This window comes from Thalassophryne amazonica, chromosome 11 (genome assembly GCF_902500255.1).
Source record: "Thalassophryne amazonica chromosome 11, fThaAma1.1, whole genome shotgun sequence".
Taxonomy (NCBI): domain Eukaryota; kingdom Metazoa; phylum Chordata; class Actinopteri; order Batrachoidiformes; family Batrachoididae; genus Thalassophryne; species Thalassophryne amazonica.
In genome coordinates, this window is record NC_047113.1 from 1,382,131 (window position 1) to 1,397,639 (window position 15,509).

The 15,509-nt window shown below is 37.9% G+C and overlaps 1 protein-coding gene across 1 annotated transcript in view; it reads left to right on the forward strand.

Annotated features, from left to right (window-relative positions):
* Nucleotides 1-10,808: 10,808 nt before the first annotated feature.
* The window catches only part of ids (iduronate 2-sulfatase), a 34,992-nt gene continuing 30,291 nt past the window's right edge, over nt 10,809-15,509 (forward strand). Inside the window, exon 1 of the mRNA XM_034181789.1 lies at nt 10,809-10,929. Within this exon, the coding sequence (XP_034037680.1) occupies nt 10,869-10,929 (61 nt within the window). The 5' untranslated portion in view covers nt 10,809-10,868. The remainder of the gene's footprint in view (nt 10,930-15,509) is intronic.

Genomic DNA, 15,509 nt, shown 5'->3' on the forward strand with positions numbered 1-15,509 from the left:
AACGAAGATGAGTCACTCTCAGCGCGAAACGCCGAAGCCACGGAACAACCTTCTCAGGACTCCCCTTTTTATTTGTTTGTTTGTTAGTTAACGTGTGGTTTGTCAGACAAACTATTATTCGGGAAGTGAATTGTGATTCTGGCTCCCTTTTCTCACCCATTGAACGGATTACATATGAAAGATTAATTTTCATTAATCGAGACAGATACACAAAATAAAATTTAGTCTATAGGTCCAGTTGATGATGTCAGGAACAAAACACCTAAAATTACCTATAATACATTTCTTTAAAGAAGTTAAACAATTGCTATGTTAAAAAAATAATTTTAAACTGGACAAATACAAATAAGATTTATTTGTAGATATACGGTAGAACATATACAGGTGATCATTTAATAATAAAATGTTTAGAATAATGTGATTAAGTACAACCCAATTAACTTCAAATTTTCAAACTACCTAATCTAAATATTATTTAATTTTCCTAAAAAATATTTTTAAAAGTGCTGAATCATCAAACATTTAACTTACACATATTTATTTATTAAAAACTACGTAAACATTAAGCAGCTTTTTTTTTATTTTTAAAGCTTAAAGCCAAATTAAATGTGCCTCAAATGTTTCCACCGTACTATACACTTGAATGATATCTGTATTAAAAAATAATTCAAACACACACATAGGCTCAGATCATTTGGTGAACACTGTATAATCATAACAACAACAACAATAATAAAATTATTATTATTAATACTACTACTACTACTAATAATAATATGTATATGTCGCAGACATGAACAAGCAAAGCTCTTCAGCATCTCACGTTATTTAGGTTCTTGAGATTTTTCACTAAATGCTTCTGGGGAGCATTAGCATGGCTAATGCCCCCCGATTTTAAGCATTTTCTTTATTTGCATTTCACGTACCTGGAAAAAGAGTCCTCACCATCTCATTTAGGTCCGTCACACTTTATTTTCAGTAAATATGCTGGGAGCATATGCTTGGGACTCCAACGAGGGCAATTGCATCTCCTCCACTCTCCCTTATCTCTGCTCTCTGCTTTAACCTTCAAGTCCCTACTTCACCAGACTGTGAATTCCTCAAATTATATTGGATTCTGGATCTATTGGACTACTATTGGATTAACCATGGAATTGATCAGCTGGTCTCTGAACGCTATTGACACCATTTTTTCTACAAGAAGGTCAGGACCAGGGGATCCTACCTGCCCAGATGGAATGCATCCTGTGGGCTATGTTCTCGACTCCTGGGGGTCTTGGCGTATTGCATGCTTGGTGCCTTTCTCCATTGAGGACGTCAAGGATTTATTCATATTTGGTCTTATGGTAGCAGGGCTGGTACTTTTTGGCTTATGTGCTGCCCTGATCTATTGGAAAATTTGCAGGACGGCGGTATCAAGAACCACAGCCCCTCGCTTGTCCGTCACGATTACCGAAGCAAGGCAGTGCATTCTCAGACTGTGATGACTCTTGAACTCAGATGCAAATTGATGATATCTTGGAGTTGATGCGTGCTTTGCAGATGAAGTTGAAGATTTCGGAGGCTGGGGAATATTCTTAAGATTTTTCCATGAAAAGAGTTGCAGCGAAATTCATCGGCACAAAGCTGATGATGGAGCAAAAGCGCCACCATGTTGAAGCCTCACAGGACATGTTGTGACATGCCCACCTCGTCCACAATTTCTTGGATAGTCACATGACTGAAAAGCCACCGAAAGCCGTCTGAATCTTCCGAATGGTGGAAGAGGTGGGCATGTCACAACATGTCCTGTGAGACTTCAACACGGTGGCGCTTTTGTTCTGCCATCAGCTTCGTGCCAAAGCCATCGGCATGAATTTCGCTGCAACTCTTTTCATGGCCAAATCTTCTGTCACAGTGGAATGTGCCAAAAAAGTGCTGATGTCCATCTCTTCCACAATTTCTCGGATAATCACACGATGGTCCCACATCATCACAGCGTTCACTTTGGAAATGATCTGGTCGTTTCAGCATGTTGATGCCGCCCGGAGCGCGGCTTGCTCTCCACCGTTGTGTGGCCGTCTTTAAACCGGTTGTACCGCTCCTTAATCTGTATGATGCCCAGAGGATCATCACCGAAAGCCATCTGAATAATCCGAATGGTTTCCACCTGGCTGTCGCCCAGTTTCTGGCAAAATTTGATGCGGCGCTGCTCCAGTTGTTCCACCATTTCCTTGCAAAGAAAAAAAACGACGAGAGACTCCACCCATCCTCACACAAAGGCTGTTTACAAGCAAATGACGCAACCGACAGGTGTGAAAAAAATTATGCATGCGCACGAAGGTTCAAGGTTGGCTCATGCAAGCACACGTGATTCAAATCCATCAGGTTTTTGAAAAAAAAAATAAAAAGGTCGGATACTTTTCTAACAGACCTCGTAATTGTTTTGACTTCATGATTAATTTTGATGAACCCTGCATGGAACACAACATTCAAGTTTATGATACATAATGCTCCTGACTTAGTAGAACTTGTTTTAGAGAAGTCACAAAAGCTACATAAGTACTGATATTATTACAGTGCAATTACACATGTAATTTCAAGTCACAGCATAGCAAGTTGTAGTAAATCAAGTATCATGGCCAAGCCAAAAACAAGATCTCAGGCTAAAGAATTTGATAAAACCTTTGACAATGGTTAATGTTTTTAAAGTTTTTGAAGAGCATGGCCGCCTCCTAAGTTCTGTTATTCACACAGTGTTACTGAAATAAAACCTTTGTGAAAGAATTGTGTTTATAAAGCTTTTGAAGCGCATGGACAAACTTTACACATAGCGGAATAGCTAGATAATTGAAAATAGACCATATTTTGTTACATTCAAGGGGTGGGGGGGGTTATTTTCAAGATATAGGATTAATTTTGATGTCAAAATGCTGATATTAATATTGTGAATCATTTCCCAAGTGGATGTATTGAAATTCTGACTTGTGATTTTACCACCTACAGTAGGGCTGCACAATACGGCCAAAGTAGCTGAACTTTCAGGTCTTCTTTTTAAGAAAAACCTCTCCACCACTTTATAAGGAAGCTGTATTTTATATTTTTTTTATTAAATTTATACCAAGTTGAAGAGATATGCTATCAGTATGAGTTCAAAGAAAATCATTTTAGACATTATAAAACTGCTGTTTGCAAATACATTCAAATTCAAAACTGGCTCAAACATTTTTCTTCTTCTAGTAAGGTGGATTAGAACTTTTTGTGGCACACAGCACCAACTACTGGACAGGAGGAACCTCGCAGTCAATACATGTCTGATTTCAAAATGGCTCTTTTCAACTAGACGTGTGGTCAGTGTTGCCAGTTACTTTGAAAACGTATTCCTATTACTGATTACTGATCACTTCTTGAAAAAGTAACTTAGTTACTTTACTGATTACTCAATTTTAAAAGTAACTAAGTTAGAGTATAAAGGAATATATCAATGTGCTTAAACTATGCATTAACCTTTTGTGCTTTTTCCCCATTCAGTATCATCATAATATTATTTATCTTTTATTGAGCTAACAATATATTGTTACATGAGTGTGTTTTAATGTTTAGAAGTCATCATTTATATATTACTATCAATCAATCAATTTTATTTATATAGCGCCAAATCACAACAAACAGTTGCCCCAAGGCGCTTTATATTGTAAGGCAAGGCCATACAATAATTATGTAAAACCCCAACGGTCAAAACGACCCCCTGTGAGCAAGCACTTGGCTACAGTGGGAAGGAAAAACTCCCTTTTAACAGGAAGAAACCTCCAGCAGAACCAGGCTCAGGGAGGGGCAGTCTTCTGCTGGGACTGGTTGGGGCTGAGGGAGAGAACCAGGAAAAAGACATGCTGTGGAGGGGAGCAGAGATCGATCACTAATGATTAAAGCTAGAGCTTGTTGCTGAAGAATATATTACTCATATGCTCATAGTGGTCAGTATTTATCAAAGCTTATTACACATGTAAACAATAGTTAAGATTAATTACATGATATCTATATATTCAAATACTCTTGGGTTATATGTTTGAATGCTGTTTTTGAAATGTGTAAACATTCTTGTGATGTAACTTGCTGACAGTTTTTCAGCAGTTGTTGCCTGAAAACCTTATCAGAAGACTTCACAGCGTGTGTGGTAGGACCATGCCACAAAAAAGAGGGATCAAGACCACCCAGACGAAGCACAACGCCCAACATTAGCAGAAAGACGTTGTAGTAGCATAGGGTATAAATTTAAATGCCAGCACACTGTTCAGGGTTCCTCTTTGCTATCAGCTTGCTGGGACACCAGATTGCTGGTTGGAAGCTCGCAGCTCCTCGGACCCTCAGAACTTCTGGGTATGTTTTTGTTTATCTCACTCATTCTGTAAAACTTAAATTCTGTCAAAATTTGTGACATTTAAATCCTGTTCAATAAATCTCTGAGTGGTGGACGAGCCCTCAGAGTAATTGTGTTCAAATTTAAATGACTGGTTAATACCTTCTTTCAAATCAGCGGACGCACGGCATAAGAGGAGGTCACAGGGGACCCCCAAAATATCCCAGTAAGTACTAGTTACTTTATTAGTTTAGCAGCTGTCCACAACACCCTCCCCCCCTGCCACCTCAACATGAAAATGATAACCCGTTTTGACAATATTCACTTTATAGTCACCCTAGTAAGTCTGAAAAAGCTAACTAGCTGGCTAATGTTAGTGTAACCCTTACAGTTCCACGTGGCTAAACTGCACATTAATTATGTTGAAATTTCAACTATATGTCATACTAAAATTTGTTGTAGCCTGAGTTATGTGTCTGGGTGGTTGTCGGAAATTACACGTTTATTACTTGAATGGTGTTGACACGCTTTGGCCTGTCAATGGTGACCTAAACCGATATCTACGGTGAATACATTTCAAGCTGACATCGTCATTTCTCTCTCTTGTTTTTGTAAGCACCGGAAGAAAGATATTGAATTACTGTAAGGATGTTTGCCATATCGTTCGTTCCAACAAAAATGGCACAGTCGTAAACGGAAATGGCTGATATAAAGTCTCTTCACAATGAAATGACTGCAAGATCTTGTTTCATTCAAATAAAAGCAGTGTATAAATCATACTGCTTATTGGCCCTATTGAGACATCCCATTATACCTTGCACGCAAGAAAGTCGCTGCAGTCTAAACAACATAAGTACCAAGTACTATGCCTAATGGAAAAGCAAAAACAAAAAAACAGTCGAGCCGAGTAGTGCTAGTTCTGATAAGTCATACATTGAACATTACACACCCAACCACTGGGCAGAAAAATGTCTTCCTTATTATTTTGACACATTTTGTGCATCTAAACTACATTTTTTTACACCACCTTTTTAAGGCTCTATTGCGGCGTGAAAAGCGGCATATGTTTGACACATTTAACAGGATTGTCTTTAATTACTGCAAAAAAAAAAAAAAACCACCGCAATGGATGAAAGCAGACAAATTTCATAAGCATTTTGAACGGAAGCCTGTCAACGATGACTTAACAGTTTTTATGAACAAAATGCTGCTTGTTGCCTGTAAGATGGTGTTAATTTCACACAGTTCCCTGGGTGTGATGAGCCAAACAGAACCACTTTAGATCATAGCTCCTCCGCGGGCTGCAAACCCTCCCGCAACCAGCGAGAAAATATCTGCCCTTTTTTCCCCGCGTTGAAACCGGAAGTGAACTTACAAATGTGCTCATTGGTCGGTTGTGGTTGGGCGTATATGCTTACGTATTTACTTTATTGAACCAACGGTTGGGCGTATAGCCACTCTGTATAGAGAAACTACATGACAACAATTGTAAATGAACATTTTACCAAAATGTGTGTGTGTCTATGTATATATATATATATATATACACTCAACAAAAATAGAAATGCAACACTTTTGGTTTTGCTCCCATTTTGTATGAGATGAACTCAAAGATCTAAAACTTTTTCCACATACACAATATCACCATTTCCCTCAAATATTGTTCACAAACCAGTCTAAATCTGTGATAGTGAGCACTTCTCCTTTGCTGAGATAATCCATCCCACCTCACAGGTGTGCCATATCAAGATGCTGAGTAGACACCATGATTAGTGCACAGGTGTGCCTTAGACTGCCCACAATAAAAGGCCACTCTGAAAGGTGCAGTTTTATCACACAGCACAATGCCACAGATGTCACAAGATTTGAGGGAGCGTGCAATTGGCATGCTGACAGCAGGAATGTCAACCAGAGCTGTTGCTCGTGTATTGAATGTTCATTTCTCTACCATAAGCCGTCTCCAAAGGCGTTTCAGAGAATTTGGCAGTACATCCAACCAGCCTCACAACCGCAGACCACGTGTAACCAGTCTAAGGCACGTCTGTGCACTAATCATGGTGTCTAATCAGCATCTTGGTATGGCACACCTGTGAGGTGGGATGGATTATCTCAGCAAAGGAGAAGTGCCCACTATCACAGATTTAGACTGGTTTGTGAACAATATTTGAGGGAAATGGTGATATTGTGTATGTGGAAAAAGTTTTAGATCTTTGAGTTCATCTCATACAAAATGGGAGCAAAACCAAAAGTGTTGCGTTTATATTTTTGTTGAGTATATATATATATATGTTAATGTTTTTATCACGTTAATAAGAGACTGCTTACTTGTGTGAAGCACCTTGAGGCAACCTTGTTGTGATTTGGTGCTATATAAATGAAAATAAATTGAAATTTAAATTGAACCCTTTCTTGACTTCAATGAACATAAATACTTTTTAAATAAAAAAAATAAAGACATCTTTCTTGACCTCATATTTAATTGTTGACAGTACTGTAACAGTAAAACTTACAATTTCTAACCAACGTTTATAAATGTAACTTTAAATTTTTTCTAACATTTTTCTAACATTTAAATTCTTTCTAAACATTTTAGTTGTTGAAATTATTATTCTTATAAGTAATAGTAGGAAAAAGTGTCTTCAAATGTGGACTTTTAATCTAGGGCTAAGGAGAAGATAAGATGAGATAAGACAGGATAAGATGCAACAAGATAAGATAAGAAGATGAGACAGAATATGATGCAGTAAGAAAAGATATGATAAGATGAGACAGGATAAGATGCATAAGATAAGATAAGAAGAGAAGATGAGACAGAATGAGATGCAATAAGACAAGATAAGATGAGACAGGATGAGATAAGATATGATGCAATAAGACAAGATAAGACAGGATGAGATGAGATAAGATGATGCAATAAGACAAGATGAGATGAGACAGGATAAGATGCAATAAGACAAGACAGGATAAGCTGAGATAAGACATGATGCAATAAGACAATATAACATAAGAAGAGAAGTGAGGATGAGATGAGACAGGATAAGATGCAATAAGATAAGAAGAGAAGATGAGACAGAATGAGATGCAACACAAGACAAGATGAAATAAGATATTTGAATTTGAATATATTAGGCACCAATGTTTACAAAAAACTCACTCATTTACAGATAACAAAATCAATACAAAAAACAACACAAAACAAAACAGTTACAGGAAAGACAGAACAAGAAAGCAATGTACATGGTGCCCAAAAGGTGTAGGCAGAAGCAACACTTATCAATGCCTACACCCACCCATACAGTCAAATCTACCCAAGCTATGTGCCAGTTCATACACGCTCATTTACGACAAAGTCTGAACAGTAGGAGCTCATAACTACAGCCGAGGGAAGTGAGTAACTCTTATTTCGTTTCATATTCAATAGTAAGATTTCAAATGAAGCAGATTCATCATACAACACAAACTCAACCTTGTCCATTAGATACATATCCAGAAAACACCATTTCTTTGAATAAATATTTAATCTGGTTGATATTTGGGCATCGTTTGAGTTTCTCAGGTAGCTTATTCCATTTTTTTGGGCCACAAATAGAGACACAGAAGCATTTCCTGGTCGTCCGAGCGCCAGCAATTTTAAAATGATACAAACCCCTTAAATTATATATTCCTTCTCTTTGCGTGAAATATCCTTGGATTCTAAATGTAATTGCTTTGTTGGGAAAGTGTAGTGACACGGACCCACAACAGGGGGCGGTAATGAATGGACAATGGATTAAGCCAAAAAAAAGTAACAATTCAATGTTATGAATTGCACAACGAAATACAGACAATTGCAGTTGAGGAGTACAGTCAATCATACACAAGGTGACGTGTGGGCAGGCTCGAGGATAGAAGACGTCTGTCCAGAGAAGAGCCGGGTCCCACACAGCTTCCACTGCCAACGGATCTGAAGAACACCGGAGCCGCCAAGTCTTGGATCCCAGGTGGCCACCGTCTCCAGCTGTCAGACCTGGTATTGCTGGCAGAAACAGAAACAGTTAATGGTGGGTGTGTGGATACACACCCAGTAACCTCTCCGTACTCAGTTCCTCCAGGAGGGAGAACCTCCACCTCCAGAAACAGAAACACCCGTGCAGCTCCTGTCAGTCACTTCTCTGAAAGGAGTGAGAGGCGAAGACGTCGCAAACCCACACTGTTCGCCAATCCAGCAGAAGACTGTATCCACAGGACAAACGGCTGCACACAGAACGATATTCAGTAAATCACAGCAGAGAAGGTTACCTGAGTGGTAGCTGATTTCTCGGCGGGGGAGGTGGAGTTGCAGTCCGGCTTTTATGGTGATGTGGATGAAGACAGTAGAATGAGTGACAGCTGGTGCTGTTGATGAGTGACAGCTGTCACTCTGTTGCTCCGACGCCCTCTCGTGCTTGAAGCCCGCACTTCAAGCAGGGCGCCCTCTGGTGGTGGTGGGCCAGCAGTACCTCCTCTTCAGCGGCCCACACAACATGTTTATTTTTTTTTTACTTTATACATCAATTGAACTGTCTTAAATGAAATCATCATAGAGTTTTAAAATCTTCGGTTTAATGAACAATAGATGAGTATGATCCTGATACCCTGCATTGTGGATTATTCTTAATGCTCTTTTTTTGAAGGATAAATAATGGTTGCACTGTAGTTTTATAGTTATTGCCCCAGACTTCAGCACAGTAAGTCAAGTAAGGTGCAATCAATGCACAATACAGAGTATGTAGTGATTTTCCATCAAGGATGTGCTTTGCCCTATTTAATACTAATACTTTTTGCTACTTTCTTTTGAATATGTTGAACATGAGCTTTCCAGTTAATTCTATCATCCATGATCAAACCTAACAACTTGTTCTCTTTGACACATGCTATGTTTACCCAAAGTATATTTAACTGTATATGTCCATCCTTTTTATGATTTCCAAATAACATTATTTTAGTTTTAGACCAATTTAATGACAATTTGTTCATATCAAACCAACTCTTCAACTATATCATTTCAGATCCCAAATCAACTAATAATTGTTGCAAATTATCTCCTGAGAGAACTGCTTTAAACACATCCGAAACTTTACATAAATCATTGATATACAAAATAAATAATTTTGGTGCCAACACAGAACCCTGGGGAACCCCACAAATGATGTCCAGATATGAAAAACAGCAGTCCCAAAGTTTAACAAACTGTTTCCGGTTTTGTAAATAGCTTTTAATCCAATTCAGAGCCACTCCTCTGATACCATAAAGCTCCATCTTTTGAAATAATATGTTGTGATTGATTGTGTCAAAAGCCTTTCTTAAGTCAATAAATAATCCTATTACTATTTTCCTTTGTTCCACATGTTTATTGATCTCTTCTATAACATTGAACAAAATCAGTGCTGTGGACCTTTTTTCTAAACCCATACTGACTGTCATTGTGTCATTCAATAAATTTATCCAATCTGTTATTGTAAATTTTTTCCAATATCTTTGAAAATTGTGACAGTAAAGACACAGGCCTATAGTTAATAGAAGGATGTTTGTCACCAGGTTTGAATAAAGGTATCACTTTTGCTACTTTCATACCATTTTGGACAATTCCAGTTTGAAATGATTTATTAAATATATGTTAATGGTTTAGCAATTTCTGTAATTATTTGCTTTACTGAGGACATATGTACATCATTATGATCCGATGACTTTTTACTTTTACATGTACTGACTACCTTAATAAGATATGATGCAATAACACAAGATAAGATAACGCAGGATAAGATGAGATAAGATATGATGCAATAAGATAAGATAAGAGAAGATAAGGAGAAAAGAAGATGAGACAGAATGAGATGCAGTAAGACAAGATAAGAGAAGATAAAGAGGAGATGAGACAGAATGAGATGCAGTAAGACAAGATAAGATGAGACAGGATAAGATGAGATAAGATATGATGCAATAAGACAAGATAGGATAAGGAGTAGAGAAGTAAGGATGAGATGATACAGGATAAGATGCAATAAGATAAGTCAAGAGACGTCTTTGGACAAATAAAGGCAAGAGTGATCAGAGTTTTACTTCTGGGTGCTGAATAATCAAAAAGAAACAAAATGTGCACAATAATATTGTACATATTTTAAAAAGAAAGAAAGAAAGAAACGTTTTGTGACGACACCCCCACTTCAAAATATAGGCACTCATGAAACACTCATTTTTATAGTTTTTTCTGGGACCACATCTGTATGTTATTTCGTACTGAAATCAAAGATTTAGTGGAAAGAATCAAGAAAAAAAATCTGCACAAACTACGCAGCTTTCGTAATCATGGTTATTTTTCTAATCATTAATATTTTGTATCTCGTTGTTGGTTTGCTATTAAAAATAATTGACTCTTTATTTAACTAATAGGATTCGTGTTTGTGGGCGGGGTGACTGCGACACGGACCAATGAGAGCGTCGCGTGAAAGTAGCCCGGAAGTTGTTTAAGGCGCTCAGAGGTCAGCAGAATTTGCTTTAGTTTGACTTCACAAAGATGCGTTTATTTGTCCTCATGTGGTTTCAACTTCTACTTCTTCAGGCTGAAAAAAGTAGAGGTAAAGTTTTACTCTCCAAATATTAACCAAATACCCGTAAATGACTTTATATGGTTGTATTGTTATTTAATTAACCTGTGCTGTCAAACTTCATGTTGTAAAAATTATTCTTGTGTTATTATTTTTGTTCTTAGAAATTTATTTACTGCTGTTGAAGTTTTCTTTGTTCACATTACATTTATGTTAGTTTGATGTTGAAATCAGTTGTTCAGGGTTGTTTTTACTGAAATTTGGTTTCTCTTAAACCTTTCCAACATCATGTGTAATATTGGAATATGGAATATTTGATTTAAAATTATTTTTTGGTAATTGTTTTTATTTTCAGACTTTGTCAACAGAAGAAAAATGCCATATTTCAACTTGCTACTTTGTAAATTTGTGAATTTCTGTGTTATTTCAAATGAACTGTGCTTGACAGATTTTACAAGAACATGAGTTCATGTTTAAGGGACACAGAAGTCGCTTTTCTTACCAGTAATATAAAAGCTGTGGCTATACGTAAGTAGCCGTATTCGTATAGTGAAGTTCTATTGGTACATAGTGTCTGTTGGTCAATATAGGTCACGGAAGGAAGACATACAACATACCATTGTCGATGTCTGACATGTTCCTCTGTGAATCAAGAACAGATCAAAACCACTGCTGCCATCGACTGTTAGTTGTAACGCAGAATAATAATTTAATTCAATTTATTTCATTTATATAGCACCATATCACAACAAAGTTGCCTCAAGGCGCTTCGACAATAACTGACAATACAAATATACAGTAAATTTTGGGAGTCCATGCTGGTGCACAGGATGGGAGGCTTGGAGAAAAAGACGCCCACTCCCATCTCTGGATAGAACCACACCTCAGAGAAAAAACAGAATCATGCATCAGAAAGACAACAAATACTGTATAATGTGTCAACATTAAGGAAGAAGAAAAACAGAAAACTAAAGTGATCGCCGGCCACTAGCCCTAAACTTCACTAAAAGTCCCAGACTGTAGATAAAGTTGAGGCTGCAGCTCACTGTCTTTACACTCTCTCTCTCACTCACTCACACACACACACACACACACACACTTCTTCAACCGCTTAGGCCAATTAAGGGTCGCAGGGGGCTGGAGCCTGTCACAGAGTCCGAGGCGAGAGGGGTGTTTGTCAGGAAAATAATCATTTCTCTATATTGATTACAGACCCTGCAGCGGGTTCGTAATCAACTTTTCTGCAGCGCGGCTTTGCTTTGAACCTTGAACCAATTGAAGCAGTGGTTCGCAGCTTGAAACAGTGCTTCAATCTATTGCTTCATTTATTCTTTCTTTCTTTCACTTAATTTTCCCCCGCTAAAACCCTAAAGAGCATACGTCTGTGAGTATTATTTACCTTTTTTATGTTAAACCGACCTGTTATGGTCTTCTGAAACAGTTGATATGTAGATGTATTTTATAACTTTAAAACGGGAGCGATGCTAACGCGTTAGCGTGTCTATGGCATTTTCAATGTTAAAAGTTAGCTTTAAGCAGTTGCAGCTGTCATCACGTTCGGGTGCATTTGTTTTCAAATTGTAATATTTCTTAAATTTATTTTTGTTTATATATTAATAATCTAATGATTATTATATACAATATATACTTATTATATACAATTTTAGAGAAAGAGACAAAAATAACCTGAATAGAAACACAACAGAAAATATAAAACCAACTAACAATGAACATAAATAAATAAATACATACATACAGAAATAAATAAGTGTTTCCTGTGAACACCTAGTGACTCTCACACCTCCATTTCATCCCTGTCTTATTTAAGTTTAATGAGAGTTTGTTTCGGTCAAACCATATTTTCAGTTTGTTAATTTCTTCAGTTATTTCCTCCAGAACTATCTGACAACCTAGAAAACTGCTGCATCCTAGTAAGAGCAGAATACTACTGGAATGAATTTGAATTAGGAAAGTTGTTTTTTTTTCTCACTAAATGGATGCTGCACTCACTGCAGTTTATTGTCTGGAATAGTCCCAGTTTGCATTTCAGAGCTTCTTGAATTCAAACATTTTCGTGCAGGTGGTGTTGGGGGGTAATTTTGGGTTTCAGCTTTTTTGTTTTTCATCCCTGAATACATGAAATCGTGTCACTTTTGTGCAGATTAAAGTTACTAACTGGGACTCCTGTCTCGTTGCGAGAAAGAAACAAGAATCGTCCTCCGTTCTGTTCACACAGCTCCAAACGCTGTGCGGCTCTCTGCCGAGTCAAGTTAGAACGATAGAATCCAGTCGGAATTAATAACTTCAAAGCAAAACACCGTTTTGTTTATTTTTATTTATGTCCAGAGATCAAGGATACAGTGACCAATTTCATATTTATTTACTTTAAGTCTCAATGAAATACATAGAAAATCCGTAAAGCCTACTTTTAATACAAAATTCACGAGGTATCGATAAGGGAATCGATAAGGAATCGGATCGATAAGCAGAATCGATAATGGCATCTATCGATTAAAATCTTATCAATACCCATCCCTACTCACACCCACTCGCACACCTACCGACAATTTAAAGACGCCAGTCCACCTAACCCGCATGTCTTTGGATGTGGGAGGAAACTGGCACACCTGGAGGAAACCCACGCAAACATGGGGAGAACATGCAAACTCCACACAGAAAGGCCACAGGCGGGAGTTGAACCCATGACCTCTCTCTGTGAGGCAACAGTGCTAACCACTAAGCCACTTTGCTGCCCACTCTCTTTACTAATAAAATTAATTTAAAAAGGTAGAAAGCACAGTAACATACTGTATCAGTATGTTAGATATACGAAAAGGAAAATAAGTGCATCTTAAGTCTGGACTTGAAAGTCTCCACAGAATCTGACTGTTTTATTGACGCAGGGAGATCATTCCACAGAACAGGGGCACGAGAAGAGAAAGCTCTGTGACCCACAGACTTCTTATTCACCTTAGGGACACAAAGTAGTCCTGCACCCTGAGAACGCAAAGCCCACGCCGGTACATAGGGTTTAATTAGATCAGCTAAGTAGGGAGGTGCCAGTCCGTGAACAATTTTATAGGTTAATAGCAGAACCTTAAAATCTGATCTTTTATCACTGTTACTAACACAATAAGAATTCCACTGCTGTCTAAATGGACAACACAAACAATGCAAATGGACACACTGGACATTGTGTGAAGCGGCTGGACAAACTGGACATTTTGCATGGCTTGACTTGATAAAATGGACATTGCTTGCAATCAGACTGCATAGTGCAGCTGTCTAGTTGGACATCGAGTGTGACCAAACTGGATAAATTGGACATCATGTTCAACCAAACTGTATAGCTCAGCCGTGCAGTTGGGCATCACATGTAAGTGGATAAAATGTGGACATTGAATGCAAAACAACTGGATAAATTGGACTTTGTGTGTGACATGACTGGATAGTGCAGTGGCCCTGTTGGACATCGTGCACAACTGGTTATAAATACATTTCAGTATCTTCAGCTCTTCAGCCTGTAGCTCCACCTCCTTTTTGTTATGTCAGTCTCAAAGCCGTACTGTTAAAGACCTTCTGTACTACTTTACATTATTTCCTTTTAAGTGGCTGTATTTCTCCAATCTGATGGCTGACATGTCCTGTAGTCACTAAAACCTTAACACAGGATCTGATGGATACATTTCATGAAAAGTGGTTCCTGTTTTTGAGTAATCTTTGTGGCAGATAAACAAACATAAAAAATGACATCAGCAGAAACACCCTCTTTGGCAGAGATATCAATGCATGAATGTCAAATCTGGGTAGGAATTAAGGTGACGGGTTCAAATATGGTCTGGCTTTGATGTGTTTGAAGGACCTCTTGTGCATTGGCAAGCTATGCAGTCTGTTTAATGTGCCTTTAGTTTTAAAAAAAAAACAAAAAAACAGCTTTCTGGCATTTCTTGACAGTCCAGTAATGTGTTAATTGTACGTATAATCCGCAGAGGAGCTCACACCAAAAATTTCAAATGTTTGCCATCACACTGTCCATGTCTTTTATTAACACCATCACGGAGTGGAAATGGGAATGTTGGAATGGGTTTTATGTCAATCATTTGTCCACGTGGATTGTATAGGACATGTTACTATGAACTACTGCCCAGGATTACATTAAATTTATTTCAAAATAAAAGCTTTTTTTATGTTCGCCCAGTATCATCGTTACCCAGAACATTAAAAAAGATCTTTATTTTGAACGCAGTGGCTGCCTTTCCGGATGCTGGAACAATAATCATCTGTCTGTGTTTTCGTCTGCTGTCACTTGACCAGCTTCTACATTGGTCGTGTGACCAATTATGTTTTCACACCTGGAAATACAGACAACCCGAACGAAAACACAGTGCGATGTCATTTCCAGCAGAATTCAAACGCGAGTCTCGTGATCATAATGTCCATCTGACACTATTTCTAGTGTCAGAAAAAATAGAACCAGTTTAATTGTTCCGGTGTGCTGGAAATCGAGCCACGTTGTATTTTGAAAGGGTAAAACACTGAAGCTTAGGCTAATGTTGGCAGCTAACTGGGGAAGTAGAGCACTAATGCTAACATTTCTAACATGTTCCCTC